Source organism: Gorilla gorilla, chromosome 1 (assembly GCF_029281585.2).
Source record: "Gorilla gorilla gorilla isolate KB3781 chromosome 1, NHGRI_mGorGor1-v2.1_pri, whole genome shotgun sequence".
Classification (NCBI taxonomy): Eukaryota; Metazoa; Chordata; class Mammalia; order Primates; family Hominidae; genus Gorilla; species Gorilla gorilla.
In genome coordinates, this window is record NC_073224.2 from 146,412,281 (window position 1) to 146,425,293 (window position 13,013).

Genomic DNA, 13,013 nt, shown 5'->3' on the forward strand with positions numbered 1-13,013 from the left:
GGTCTGTTGGAGTACCCAGCCGTGTGAGGTGTCAGTCTGCCCCTGCTGGGGGGTCCCTCCCAGTTAGGCTGCTTGGGGGTCAGGGGTCAGGGACCCACTTGCGGAGGCAGTCTGCCCATTCTCAGATCTCCAGCTGCATGCTGGGAGAACCACTGTTCTCTTCAAAGCTGTCAGACAGGGACATTTAAGTCTGCAGAGGTTACTGCTTTTTGTTTGTCTGTGCCCTGCCCCCAGAGGTGGAGCCTACAGAGGCAGGCAGGCCTCCTTGAGCTGTGGTGGGCTCCACCCGGTTGGAGCTTTCTGGCTGCTTTGTTTACCTAAGCAAGCCTGGGCAATGGCGGGCGCCCCTCCCCCAGCCTTGCTGCCGCCTTGCAGCTTGATCTCAGACTGCTGTGCTAGCAATCAGCGAGACTCCGTGGGCGTAGGACCCTCCGAGCCAGGTGCGGGATATAATCTCCTGGTGCGCCATTTTTTAAGCCCGTCAGAAAAGCGCAGTATTCAGGTGGGAGTGACCCGATTTTCCAGGTGCCATTTGTCACCCCTTTCTTTGACTAGGAAAGGGAACTCCCTGACCCCTTGCGCTTCCCGAGTGAGGCAATGCCTCGCCCAAGCAGGGCTCGCGCACGGTGCGCACACCCACTGACCTGCGCCCACTGTCTGGCACTCCCTAGTGAGATGAACCCGGTACCTCAGATGGAAATGCAGAAATCACCAGTCTTCCGCGTCACTCACGCTGGGAGCTGTAGACTGGAGCTGTTCCTATTCGGCCATCTTGGCTCCTCCGACTGACTACATTTTTATATATCAACATTTTAAACATTGTTTAGGGTCCCAGTCTGTAGGGGACACATTTTACATACCTGTATCACTACCCTTCTTTTGTAACAGCTTGTGGAAATGCATTTCTGTTCATCAAAAAGCCATGTTATTTCACACACTTTCCAGCCCCCTAACAGTTTGGTAGAACGATGTGGCCAATTCTGCATGGGGCTATGAGCTCTGTTTAAGTACAGGCTGAAGCATTTAGAGCTTGTGTACAACCCTCTGGGCTCCCTCATTCTCTGCTGAAGCAACTGTGGAGGTTGAATGATGAGATGAAGATGAGAACAGTATGGATCCTCAAGTTACCACATGGGCTGTCTGAACTTGTAGCAGACTTTGCATGATTAAGAGTGTTAATAAATGTTTAGTTATGTTTAGTCCCTGGGATTTGGAATTTATCATTCTAGTATAGCCTAACATATCCTAAAATACAGCTCCTCCACTGTCATGCCTATGAACCTGTGGTCACGGTGACCACATATTAAGGTCCAGGAGTATTTATTTGATCCAGGTCCATTAATCTAGGCCAATGAAAGTCAATCCTAAAATTTCTGTTGTAAATCTTAGGAAGGCATGCTCTCTTTCTGCTGAAGTTGTTAAATTGATAGGACATAATCTTAAAGCCATGGAAAAAGACCCTACTGGGAAATTAAACAAATACAGAGAAAAGCAAAGCCAAGAAGAAAGATCCTAAACACTTCTCTAAGTACCTGGATCCCTGAATTTTTCCCTCAAATAAGCCAGTAAATTCCTTTCTTTGTTTAAACCAATCTGAGTTAGGCTTCTGATACTTGAAAGAATTATGAGTACTACAGAGGGTAACCATAGAAGTCTTTAATAGCTTAAACATCACATAAATAACACTAGTTTGAACTCTAGCTTCTGGGAGGAAGAGCACATGTAACACAAGAGGTAAGGGGAAGAGGAAGAAAATAACTCTGTATTTTGAACATGCAGGGTAGTCCTAAGCAATTTTAAAAATAAATTCCTCTTGCCTCCCTGTATGTAAAACTCACACATCTATAGGTGACTCATCCCAAACCCCAATATCCTGAGCCCTCAGATGCCATACACAGGTCACTAAAGACTCCATTCAAGCCAACCATGCAACCTGAAAAACTACAGCACTGACCACGAAGTTCTTCTCATTTTCCACCAAATCCAAATTTCTAGGAAAACATATGCTCTGAAAGAAGACACATCAAATTATTATTTTGAGACAGGGTCTCACTCTGTCACCCAGGCTGGAGTACAGTGGCACAATCTTGGCTCACTAAAACCTCCACCTCCTGGGTCAAGCAATCCTCCCACCTCAGCCTCCCAGGTAGCTGGGACTGCAGGCACATGTCATCATGCCTGGCTAATTTTTTTGTCTTTTTAATAGATATGGGGTTTCACCATGTTGGCCAGGCTGGTCTTGAACTCCTGGACTCAAGCGATCCACCTGCCTCCACCTCCCAAAATGCTGGGATTATGGGGGTTAGCCACCGCCCCGGCTAACACACCAAATTATTAATAGTACTCACTTCTCAGGAAAGGAACTGGGAAGGGACTTGAATTTAAATGTTATAATGATCATATAACGCTTTCATAATTAAAAAAAAAAAAAAAACTAGGCCGGGGTGGTGGCTCACACCTGTAATCCTAGCACTTTGGGAGGCCGAGGCGGGTGGATCACCTGAGGTCAGGAGTTCAAGACCAGCCGGGCCAACATGGCAAAACTCCGTCTCTACTAAAAATACAAAAATTAGCCAGATGCGGTGGTGTACACCTATAATCCCCGCTACTAGGGAGGCTGAGGCAGGAGAATCGCTTGCACCTGGGCAGCGGAGGTTGCACTGAGCCAAGATCGCGCCACTTCACTCCAGCCTGGGAGAAAGCGCGAAACTCCATCTCATAAATAAATAAAACTAATAATAAAAATATCCAATAAGAATTTATTCTTCCGAAGCAGCTGATCTCATTTGGGCCTTCTGAAAAAACAGTCTAAAGTCAACAAAAAGTCATACAAAGGCATGAATGGTTAAGTAAGTCCCGCAAACCCCTGCTTTGCAGTTTTAACACAATATGCTTATTAGCTCAAATAAATTTTAATAGGTAAGTGCAAAGCATTCAGGTTGTTCCTAAACTAAAAATATTTTAGACAATTCATCTAGTTTAAGAAATCTGCCCTTAATGTTACTTCCCCTAGGCTCTTTTTCTGTTCACCCCTCTCTAAATCCAGGTTTTCCACCAATTATGATAGCAGTTTATGTGTAAGACATGTTTTTAGTATGTTGTCATAAATCAAGAGTTAACTGAAACACAAAGTTTTATACACACAGTACATATTACAGAAATTATTATAGATTCCATAGATATGCTGATACATTGTTTGGGGGGGTGGGGGAGGGAGGGATGGAGAGAGAGAGAGAGAGAGAGAGAGATTGTGTGTGTGTGTGTGTGTGTGTGTGTGTGTGTGTGTGTGTTTGTGTGTGTGTGTTCCATGTTTTTCTATGTACTTTGGCTTCATGCACTCTGGATACAAAAGAAATTAATGTTGTTCCTTCAGTTGTCAGAGAAGGCTTCTAAATTTAGTGGGCATCTCCAAAGATTATAGCAGTCTATACATATTCGTTATATATGTGATATTAAATATATCACCCTTTTTAATATATATTTAAGTTGTTGATTCTAATCTTTTTATCCATTCTAGTTTTGTCATGTTTATATTTACTTTTGAGTTTCAGTAAAAATTACAAAATATTCCAAATACTTTCTCAAAATATTAATTCACTTCTATTAAAACATTTTGCAGCTAAGTGCCAGAATGTGAACTATCTCAAAAATCTTAAAAGACTGAGAATCACCTCTATACATTTTCAACCTTTCAATATTTGAGAGGCTGAGTTCTAATCACTGTTTAAGAGGTGATCAATATCCTATTTATTTATAAAATGGAATATAAATCATACCATTTCTTCCAGCAAAGGGTAATATTAGAGACCTGAGACTCACTGACTAGTACCCCTTTTCTTAACTTACTTAAGAGCTGCCAGATTAACACATATGGCCCAATTTGTGGACTCAGTTAAGTGACCCAACGATAGAAAACAAAATAGCTGGGCCAACGAGATCCCTTTCTGAAAGTTGTAAGACTTTGGATCTGACACAGCTTTGAGGCCAGTATGGGAGCTGAATCTCTAAGACATAAAACTGGCACTGTTGATGACTGTATTTCCTGCCACGTGGAGAAAGCCAGTCTGCACTAAAAGAATAAAGCCACCAACCCACCAAAAGAAGAAGAAGAAGAAAAGACAAAGGGCTTTGGCAGTGTTTCAGATACTGTCCTTATTTTTTTCTGTGACCTAGCTGTAGACCAAGCCTTCTAGCAGTATGACTATTCCATCTCTTGAACTCAATAAAAAATTAAAATCAATAAATCAATAAATTTATATTGTAAGTAAATTTCTCATTATACTTAAATTAGCTCAAGCTGGAGTTCCATCACTTTCGGCCAAGAATCTTCTCTCTTATAGTAAAAAAATTAAACATAAAAGGTATCCATTGCAAAAGAATGAAGCTGGGCCAGGCGTGGTGGCTCACGCCTGTAATCCCAGCACTTTGGGAGGCCAAGACGGGTGGATCACAAGGTCAGGAGTTCGAGACCAGCCTGGTCAATATGGTGAAACCCTGTCTCTACTAAAAATACAAAAATTAGCAGGGCGTGGTGGCAGGTGCCTGTAGTGCCAGCTACTCAGGAGGCTGAGGCAGGAGAATCATTTTGTAAAAAGTAAAGTAGAGGTTCCTCTTCAAAGACTTTCCTCCCCATCTAATTAGGAATAAATAGTAGCTTCTCTTAGAAGCAAAATTTATTTAAAGACCTGTGCTAACATTCTTAAATATCTGCTAGCCGTAATAAGGAAATCAACATTACTTTATGCTCTTAGCTCCCACAATTTAGCCTAAATATTTGCCCTAGCGTGCTTATACTGGTCCAAGCAAGCATTAGGTCATAGCCTGTTCCTCTTCCTTATTTAAAAGTGTTTTTACCTTTCTCAACATTCCACAAGTTACTTCCTCCTTCCTTTGTTCCCCTCTACCTTGGCCTCTTTTAACAAAGTTCTAAGTTGCTAGCCAATCGGGGTGAGGTCCCGTTCCAGCCAATGGAAACTGGACACAGCAGTAGGGTGGATGCCTCAGGTTATAAATGACCCTGTCTCCTTTGTTCGGTGTACTCTTGTGGCACGAGTGTACCCTTTCTGCAGGAAGTAAAAATGGCCTTACTAAATAAATTTATGTTCAAGTGCTATTTCTTTACGGCTCCGAGGAACAAACATTTCAAACAGCTTGAACCCAGGAGACGGAAGTTGCAGTGAGCCAAGATCGCGCCACTGCACTCCAGGCTGGGTGACAAGAGTGAGACTCTGTCTCAAAAAAAAAAAAAAAAGAATGAAGCTGGACCTTTATAACACATACAAATATTAACTCAAGATGCATCAAAGACCTAAAACTATGAAACTGAGAAGAAAACATAGGAGAAAATCTTTGTGATCCTGGATTTTGCAATGATTTCTTGGATATGACACAAAAAGCAGGCAAAAAAAATAAAAATAGATAAACTGACTACATCAAAATTTAAAACTTCAATGCATAGAAGGACACAATCAAGAGAATGAAAAGGCAACCGATAGAATGGGAGAAAGAATGTGCAAATCATATATCTGGCAAGGGGTTAATATCCAGAATATATAAAGAACTCCTAAAACTCTACAACAAAAAAACAAGTAACTCAATTTTAAAAACTGACTTGAATAGATATTTCTCCAAAGATACACAAATGGTCAGGGAAATGCAAGTCAGAACCACAGGGAGATAACAACTCACACCGATTAGGCTGGCTACTTGCAAAACAACAAGGATGTGGACTAACTGGAAGCTTTGTGTATTGCTGGTGAGAATGCAAAATCTTTCAGCCGGACAAAAGAGTGACACAGAAACCAAATTCTGATAAAGAGGTATGAGAAAAGTAAAATGAGATAGAGACTATGTATTAGTTGGTTTTCACGCTGCTGATAAAGACATACCCGAGACAGGGAGGAAAAAGAGGTTTAATTGGAATTATAGTTCCACATGGCTGGGGAGGCTTCAGACTCATGGCGGGAGGTGAAAGGCACTTCTTACAGACTATCTATATTTGGATTGCTCTGTATCTAAGCCTACCCGAAATATTTAGGACTGTTCTTAGCAGACACAATGATGTACACAACACCAACTTAACGACCACATCACAATGATGTACACGACACCAAACTCCAGTATTAATAGAAAGCTGCTATGTAGTCAAAGGTTCAGCATGTGGTCAGAAATCCTAATTTCTAAACTAAACTGAAACACAGATTATTTAATTATTTATTCATTCAACTTAAATTTAATCACCCAGTTCCAGAGGTACCAGGTAGGCTTGGTATGGGGTACAGAAATGCACATAATATAATCTCTGATCAAAGGAATTCAGAGATGTCTGCTTTGGCCAAAATAAGAGTGGTTTGTGCACTTCCTGTCTTCCAGCCTAATTCTCTTCCACTATACCATACTGCCACATCTGAACCAAAAATTTATGTATGCTCTGGGGTGGAGGCTGGGGAACATAATTTCATACAGCACTATCTCTATGATAGAACTTAATACAATTACTTTTACTAGAAAAAACTAAAATGATACAAACTTATCACATATATATGGCTCCTTTTTTTACTTAGAAATCTTAATCTGTTATACAAATACAATGTTTATTAAAAGAATGACTGATTTCAGTTGCATATCTTTGCAAACAAAAAACACTCTACCAAGTGATCTGAAGTAACCATTTTCCATCAATCAAAATGGACATGATTCAATTGCTTATAACTATGTCTCCAAATGTAATTAGATGCTTTATTTTCTATTTATTCCCATCCTCAAACCAAAACCAAAAATCAATATCAAACACCAGAATAAAGTTAAACCAACACCATCAAAACACAACAACAGAAGAGTAAAGGGAGAAAAGATTAAAACAATCTGCAATTACCAAAGATTAAGAAATTTTAATCTTGTAATATATTTAAAATGTAATTGCTTAACATCATGAATATAGTTGATATGATTTGGCTGTGTCCTTACCCAAATCTCATCTTGAATTACAGTTCCCATAATCCCCATGTGTCATGGGAGGGACCAGGTGAAGATAACTGAATCATGGGGGCGGTTTCCCCCATCTTGTTCTCACAACAGTGAGTTAGTTCTCACGAGATCTGATGGTTTTACAGTGGGATTCCCCCTTTGCTGGGCACTTATTCTTCTCCTTCCACCATGATTATAAGTTTACTGAGGCCTCCCCAGCCATGCTGAACTGTGAGTCAATTAAACCTCTTTCCCTTATAAATTACCCAGTCTCAGGTATGTCTTTATTAGCAGCGTGAGAATGGACTAATATAATATTATTTAGGAGAAAAAAAAAAAGTGCTGCCTCACTATGAAAGAAATTATCCTCTGCACTAGCAAAAATAAGGGGAGTTAACCAAAAGAATTTTTCCCATTAAAGAGGAGGAAACAAACAAGGCAAACCTCTTCCCTTTGGATAAAAGACATACTATAAACAGCAGCTGATAATCCAATCATTTACTAAGTAGTCATCCAAAGCAGCAAATCTCAATGTAGATCATTTCAAATTAAACATGCCTTCTCTCAACTCTTCATTACTCCTCATACTTCAACACTCCAATAATTCTGCCCTTGTTGAGAATCACTGCTATTGAGAATCATCCTTAGAATGGAAATGTGCCAAATTCCTTAAGTGTGCTTCATTCCTTCAAATCACCTTTGTAAAGCATCAGTACATAATAAAACCCACTTTCTCAATACAAAATTCTACTTTTCATATCATGAAGTTGTGGGTTCTAGCCACCCTTGTTTCAATGAACTGGAGCCCAAATCCCTTTTTTGCAAGTAAGTGAAAATTCTAATGGTTATTATCAGTCTCAGAACAGAGAGAAGGCAAACAAGTCTGCCATTTGATTAGATGAGTCCTGTTACACTAGCAAAACCCTGGCCATCTCAAAAGCTTTGAGGTCTAAGTTGTCCTGGACAGTTAAATATTCCACATTACTGAAGGTTTTTTTAATCTTATAAATTATCAATTTTTATTTTATAATTTGTGATAGGAATCTCTTTTGAAGCATATCCTCTTCTTAACAAGTGTTTTAAATTACAAAAGTAATACACAATCATTGAAAAGACTACAATTCAAAAGTGTATGAAATAAAAAGTTCCTTCCCTTACCATTCCCTACTCTGGTTCCACAAGGGTAATCATTGTAACATAATCTGGGTGTACTCTTCTAGACCTCTTCAGAATACATACAAATTTTATATGTAACTGTATATACAAACACAAGTAAGCAATAAAATGATGTTACTGTACATTCAGTTCTTACTGTACATTCATCATTCACCCTGATGAATAAGGCTTTTAAATTTTAAAATGCTGGTACACCTGATTTTTTTAAAACTTTATCTACCACAGTCTTTTTCATCATTCTTCTACTGACAGGCACTTTTACAACCAGAAACTTTTTTTTTTCCTGCAATGAAGAGTTTTGTGCAAACACCTTTGCTCACTTGTATTTTTCTGCAGGAAAGTTTTGAAAATGCTAGATTAAAGGACAGATTAGACTTTTTAAACATTTTGAGAAACACTGTTATATTCTCTGCCTTCTTTAAAATAATCTGATTCTTTTCTTGAAGGTGCAGGATCATTCTTACCAGTATTTACTTTTTCACTCTGTATAATACAGTGATTCTCTTGGGGCCCTAGAAGTAGATTCACTTCTCACTATGGTTTGGATATGGTTTGTTTGACCCCAACCAAAACTCATGTTGAAATTTGATTCCCAAAGTGGTGGTGTTGGGAGACAGGGCCTAATGGGAGGTGTTTGGGTCATAAGGGATCCGCCCTTATGGATAGTGGTTTGGTGTCATTTTTGGTAGTGAGTTGCGTTCTCACTCTAATAAGACTGGATCACTTTTTGAGAGTGGGTTTTTAAAAAGTCAGTATTCCCTTCAGGTTTTCTTTCTCTCTTCATACATCCACGCTTCCCCTTTGACCCATCAAAACCCTGTGCCAGAAGCCGGGGGCATGCCTTTGGACTTACCAGCCTGTACAACCATTAGTTAAATAAACCTTTTTTCTTTATAAATTACCCAGACTTAGGCATTCTGTTATGGCAACATAAAATGAACTAGGGCACTCCTGCATTAAATTTCATCTATTTTTGTAATTTTTAAACCTTTTCCTTTACTGTTTGTCCCTTCACACTGCCATCACTGTATTACCTATAGCACTTTTTCTCATTTCTATTGGAAAAACTGAGAATTTTCCAATAGAAATCTGAGAATTTAATGTGCTAAAATTGAGATCAAATTAAAATCTAAATAAAATTTTTATTTGCCACACAAGAATACATCTGGTAGCTGCTATTTTAATCTCTCAGAGGCCATTTCATGCTCTCCTAGATTCTAGAGAGGTAAGTTTCCCAGATCATTAACTTTTGGACAGATGAAACATCATCACTGTGATTATTAACATACTTATAGGCTCCCTGTTTATACTCTCATGTGGAAAATACCTTGTTTAAACAAACAGGAGGAAAACGGATTAGGAAATTAGCATAATGCCATTATTCAGTAAATATAATAGTGTTTATCATTATAAAAATATTATAAGCAAGCTTTTTATTACTCTAGTCTATTCCATCCCTACATCCAGTCAGTAGGTTACATGCACTATTATGTGGATATATGAGGCACTCAAGTAACTCCCCCTTCCTTCTGGGACCACTAGTTTAAATTAATTTCAAGTAACTATCCTCCCCCCATCATTAGCTATAAGTCAGTATTAGTAAATTGTTTAGGATAAACACATAACCTAACCAAAGTCAGTATGACTAAAGGAGACCCTCTGCTAGTATTTCTGGAGAAAAGAAGCTTGGTGCAGGCTTGCATTTTCCCTTACTTCCATCCCTCTTCCTCTTCTTCCATTCCCCCACTTCCTCTTTCCCTCCCTTCCTTTCTCCCCAAAGGTACAATAGAGAAGACCATCATTCTTCTCCAGGATATGGGGGTATGAAGATGTAAAACCTAGAGCTAAACGAACACGGAGGATGGTATGAATGGAACCTGAGAATAAAAAGAACAAGAGGGAGCACAGCCAAGAAATGGGGCCTGAAGATTATTTGACCCCTGAATCAAAATATGCCTGGACTTTGTAGTCATGTATGCCTGTTTAGGTTGGATTTTTTGTCACTTCAGGACACTTTTTTATCCTAAACCCTACAGCTAAAACTTTATACTGGTGTCTAGTCTTCAGACTTCAAGCACCATTTTTACTGAATAAGTTCCAGCAACTACTTGTCAACAAAGTCCATCAGTTTTAAGACTAAAATTTTCTCTTTAAAACTTTTATCTTCCAAAACATATTCTAAAATCACATTCATTCATAATATGTAACTGAATACTGACAGAAACTCAGCTCAGCACACACTCTATTTCCAAGTCTTACAAACTCTGAAGAAAAGAGAAACTCTGAAGAAATATTCAATACTTCGAAAAGATGACTAAAGCAAAAAGTTAGAGAGGAATAAAAGTATAAAACACAGAATAACACGCAGATGTTTCTTTTTCCCGGCATTTTGCTTCCCAGTTTTCAGATTTTTAAGTGTCTTTCTGGAATGAAAGCTATTTGTGATCCAGCTAGTCAATATTCCTTGTGGTACTGTACTAGCCAATGACTTAATTAATCATTAAAACAAACCGGTTACCTAATTCAATCTAATTCTGATGAAAAACATAGAATTTAACCTCTGGAATATCACATTCCTCTAATATTCAACTGTTTAAACAGGTAATTTCATTCTAAAAACTGAAAAAAAAATTAACTTACCTCAATTGTTTCGCATAGTTCTGTTCAATTTCTATCCTCTCTTTAACAAATTTGGCATATCTTTCCAAGAAGTCAATTCCCCATTGTGTATGCTTGTCTAAGCTGTCGAACTGATCCTGGAAAAGGAAGATAAAAATGCATTTTCAAAAGTCTAAAATTTTATCCACATATATTTTTAACAGCTTCTGGTATTTGTACAGAGAAGCAATGAGGTATAAAAGGAAAAACCCAGGCTCTTCTACTAGTTCCCCCACTTCACCCTTTAAGACCTAGAAATAGGTCGTCCCTAAGCATAAATCATGCTACTTTATGCCTGAATGTCTTTACAAACATGGCTCTCCCAGTTGCAACACCCTCCCCTGATCAGATTTTTGCAGTCAACTCTTCCCCAAATCCCCCCTATCCTGGCCTTTGAGATTCTGTTCAGGCATTATGTCTGCCAGAAAATGGTCCTAAACTCTCAGACTTTCTCCAGGTCCCCAAGCCTCCCTAAAATTACTATCTTATTCATTTACTATACTATATTGAGGGCCAGAATCATGCGTGATTCAACTCTGAACCCCCACAGCCTAAGCACCATGCTTGGCACCATAGCAGGTACTCAGTGAAGAATTATTTAGCTGGACAAAATCAAACATACCTGAGTTCAAATTCTGGGATCTGCCATTTCCGAGATGTTTGAAACTGGGCAAGCTAACAAGGCTCCTTGAATGTTTTCCCATCTTAAAATGGAAGTCCCATCACCCACCTAACAGGACTGTGGTGATGTTATTAAACATGTTCTGCAATGCAGGAAACATGATAATGACATATAATAGAGTACCACTGTCCTACAAGGCTCTTTCACTTCTCAAAGATGCCACCTCCTACCACAGAAACCATCATTTCCCTTGCTTTAAGAACAAGCTCCAAATTGACTAATAACTTGGTGCTGTCTCCCTCTCTTATATCAAGTCTGCAATGCTGAAAAAAATTCAAGTATCATCCCTTTCCATAATTACAGCTTGTTTTAAAATCACTTGTGGTTTACTCACGTTATTTACAAACGAATTATCTCCTTTTGCCTTTTATCTCTTTCTCTACCTTAAACCATCAAAAAAAATTCTACTCCTAAAAGCAAGTTACCACTCTATTCTTCCAAGAAACTTTCTGATTATCATCTGGTTTTCAAAATATATCTGAATACAGCAAGAAAATGCACTGCTCAGTAAACTCAATCTGCATAATATGAACTATTGTAAATTAGAATTTTCATCAAACTGAAACTGAAACACAATCAATGAAAAACAATTCCAAAAACAAACAAACAAACAAAAAACAACACTTCAAAGCTGAAACAATCTTCCTTTATTTTTCTAAATTGCTTCAAAGGCTTCTCTTCCCACAATCTTCTTCACCAAATTTTATATTACACTTCTTTATCCTCTAGATTAAGTCTCCAAATTTTAAATTCCAAACCCCATCAGCAAAAAACCTGAACAAAAACAATTATATGTAGTTATTTATATATTAAATGATATACTATTGAATTACAGTTATGAAATCACAATAGAAATTTTAAAAAGAGATGAAAATGTAATGAACATTATTTTTAAACCGTTTTTTTTTTTAACATATTTGACAAACAAAAGCCTTTGAGCAATGACTTTTAAAATATTATGGCCGGGCGCAGTGGCTCACACTTGTAATCCCAGCACTTTGAGAGGCTGAGGTGGGTGGATCACTTGAGGTCAGGAGTTCGAGACCAGCCTGGTCAACATGGTGAAACCCTGTCTCCACTAAAAATACAAAAATTGGCCAGGCGTGGTGGCACGCACCTGTGGTCCCAGCTACTCAGGAGGCTGAGGCAGGAGAATTGCTTGAACCCAGGAGGCGGAGGTTGCAGTGAGCCAAGATCATGCCACTGCACTCCAGTCTGGGCAACAGAGTGAGACTCTGTCTCAAAAAATATGTATATATTATTAAGAATATTTTTAGTGAGGGCAATAATCAAATATGCTTTATTATTTATAAACTCCTAGTTCAACACTTAATGGTAAAGTAATCTGAAGGTATTGGTTCTAAATTATGATATCTAGTTTCTAGTTGTTGCCATAGCTAGGTAAACAAAAGACACCACATAAAGATATAAAGTTCTCAATGCAAAAAATTTACTGTTGCTATACTTTCTAATTCGTTTTTCAACCCACCTGCCAATATGCAAAGGTTTATGTTAAAATTTGGCCAATAAA

The 13,013-nt window shown here is 38.5% G+C and overlaps 1 protein-coding gene and 1 long non-coding RNA gene across 5 annotated transcripts in view; one reads left to right on the top strand and one right to left on the bottom strand.

The window, feature by feature from the left end:
• Positions 1 to 13,013, bottom strand: part of FNBP1L (formin binding protein 1 like) — a 111,887-nt gene that overhangs the window by 49,556 nt on the left and 49,318 nt on the right. For all 4 annotated transcript variants that reach the window (XM_063696899.1, XM_004026155.5, XM_019031084.4 and 1 more), the window contains exon 2: positions 10,783 to 10,898. In XM_063696899.1, the coding sequence (XP_063552969.1) occupies positions 10,783 to 10,898 (116 nt within the window). The remainder of the gene's footprint in view (positions 1 to 10,782; positions 10,899 to 13,013) is intronic.
• Positions 1 to 13,013, top strand: part of LOC129524957 (uncharacterized) — a 67,296-nt gene that overhangs the window by 5,680 nt on the left and 48,603 nt on the right. The window lies entirely within an intron of this gene.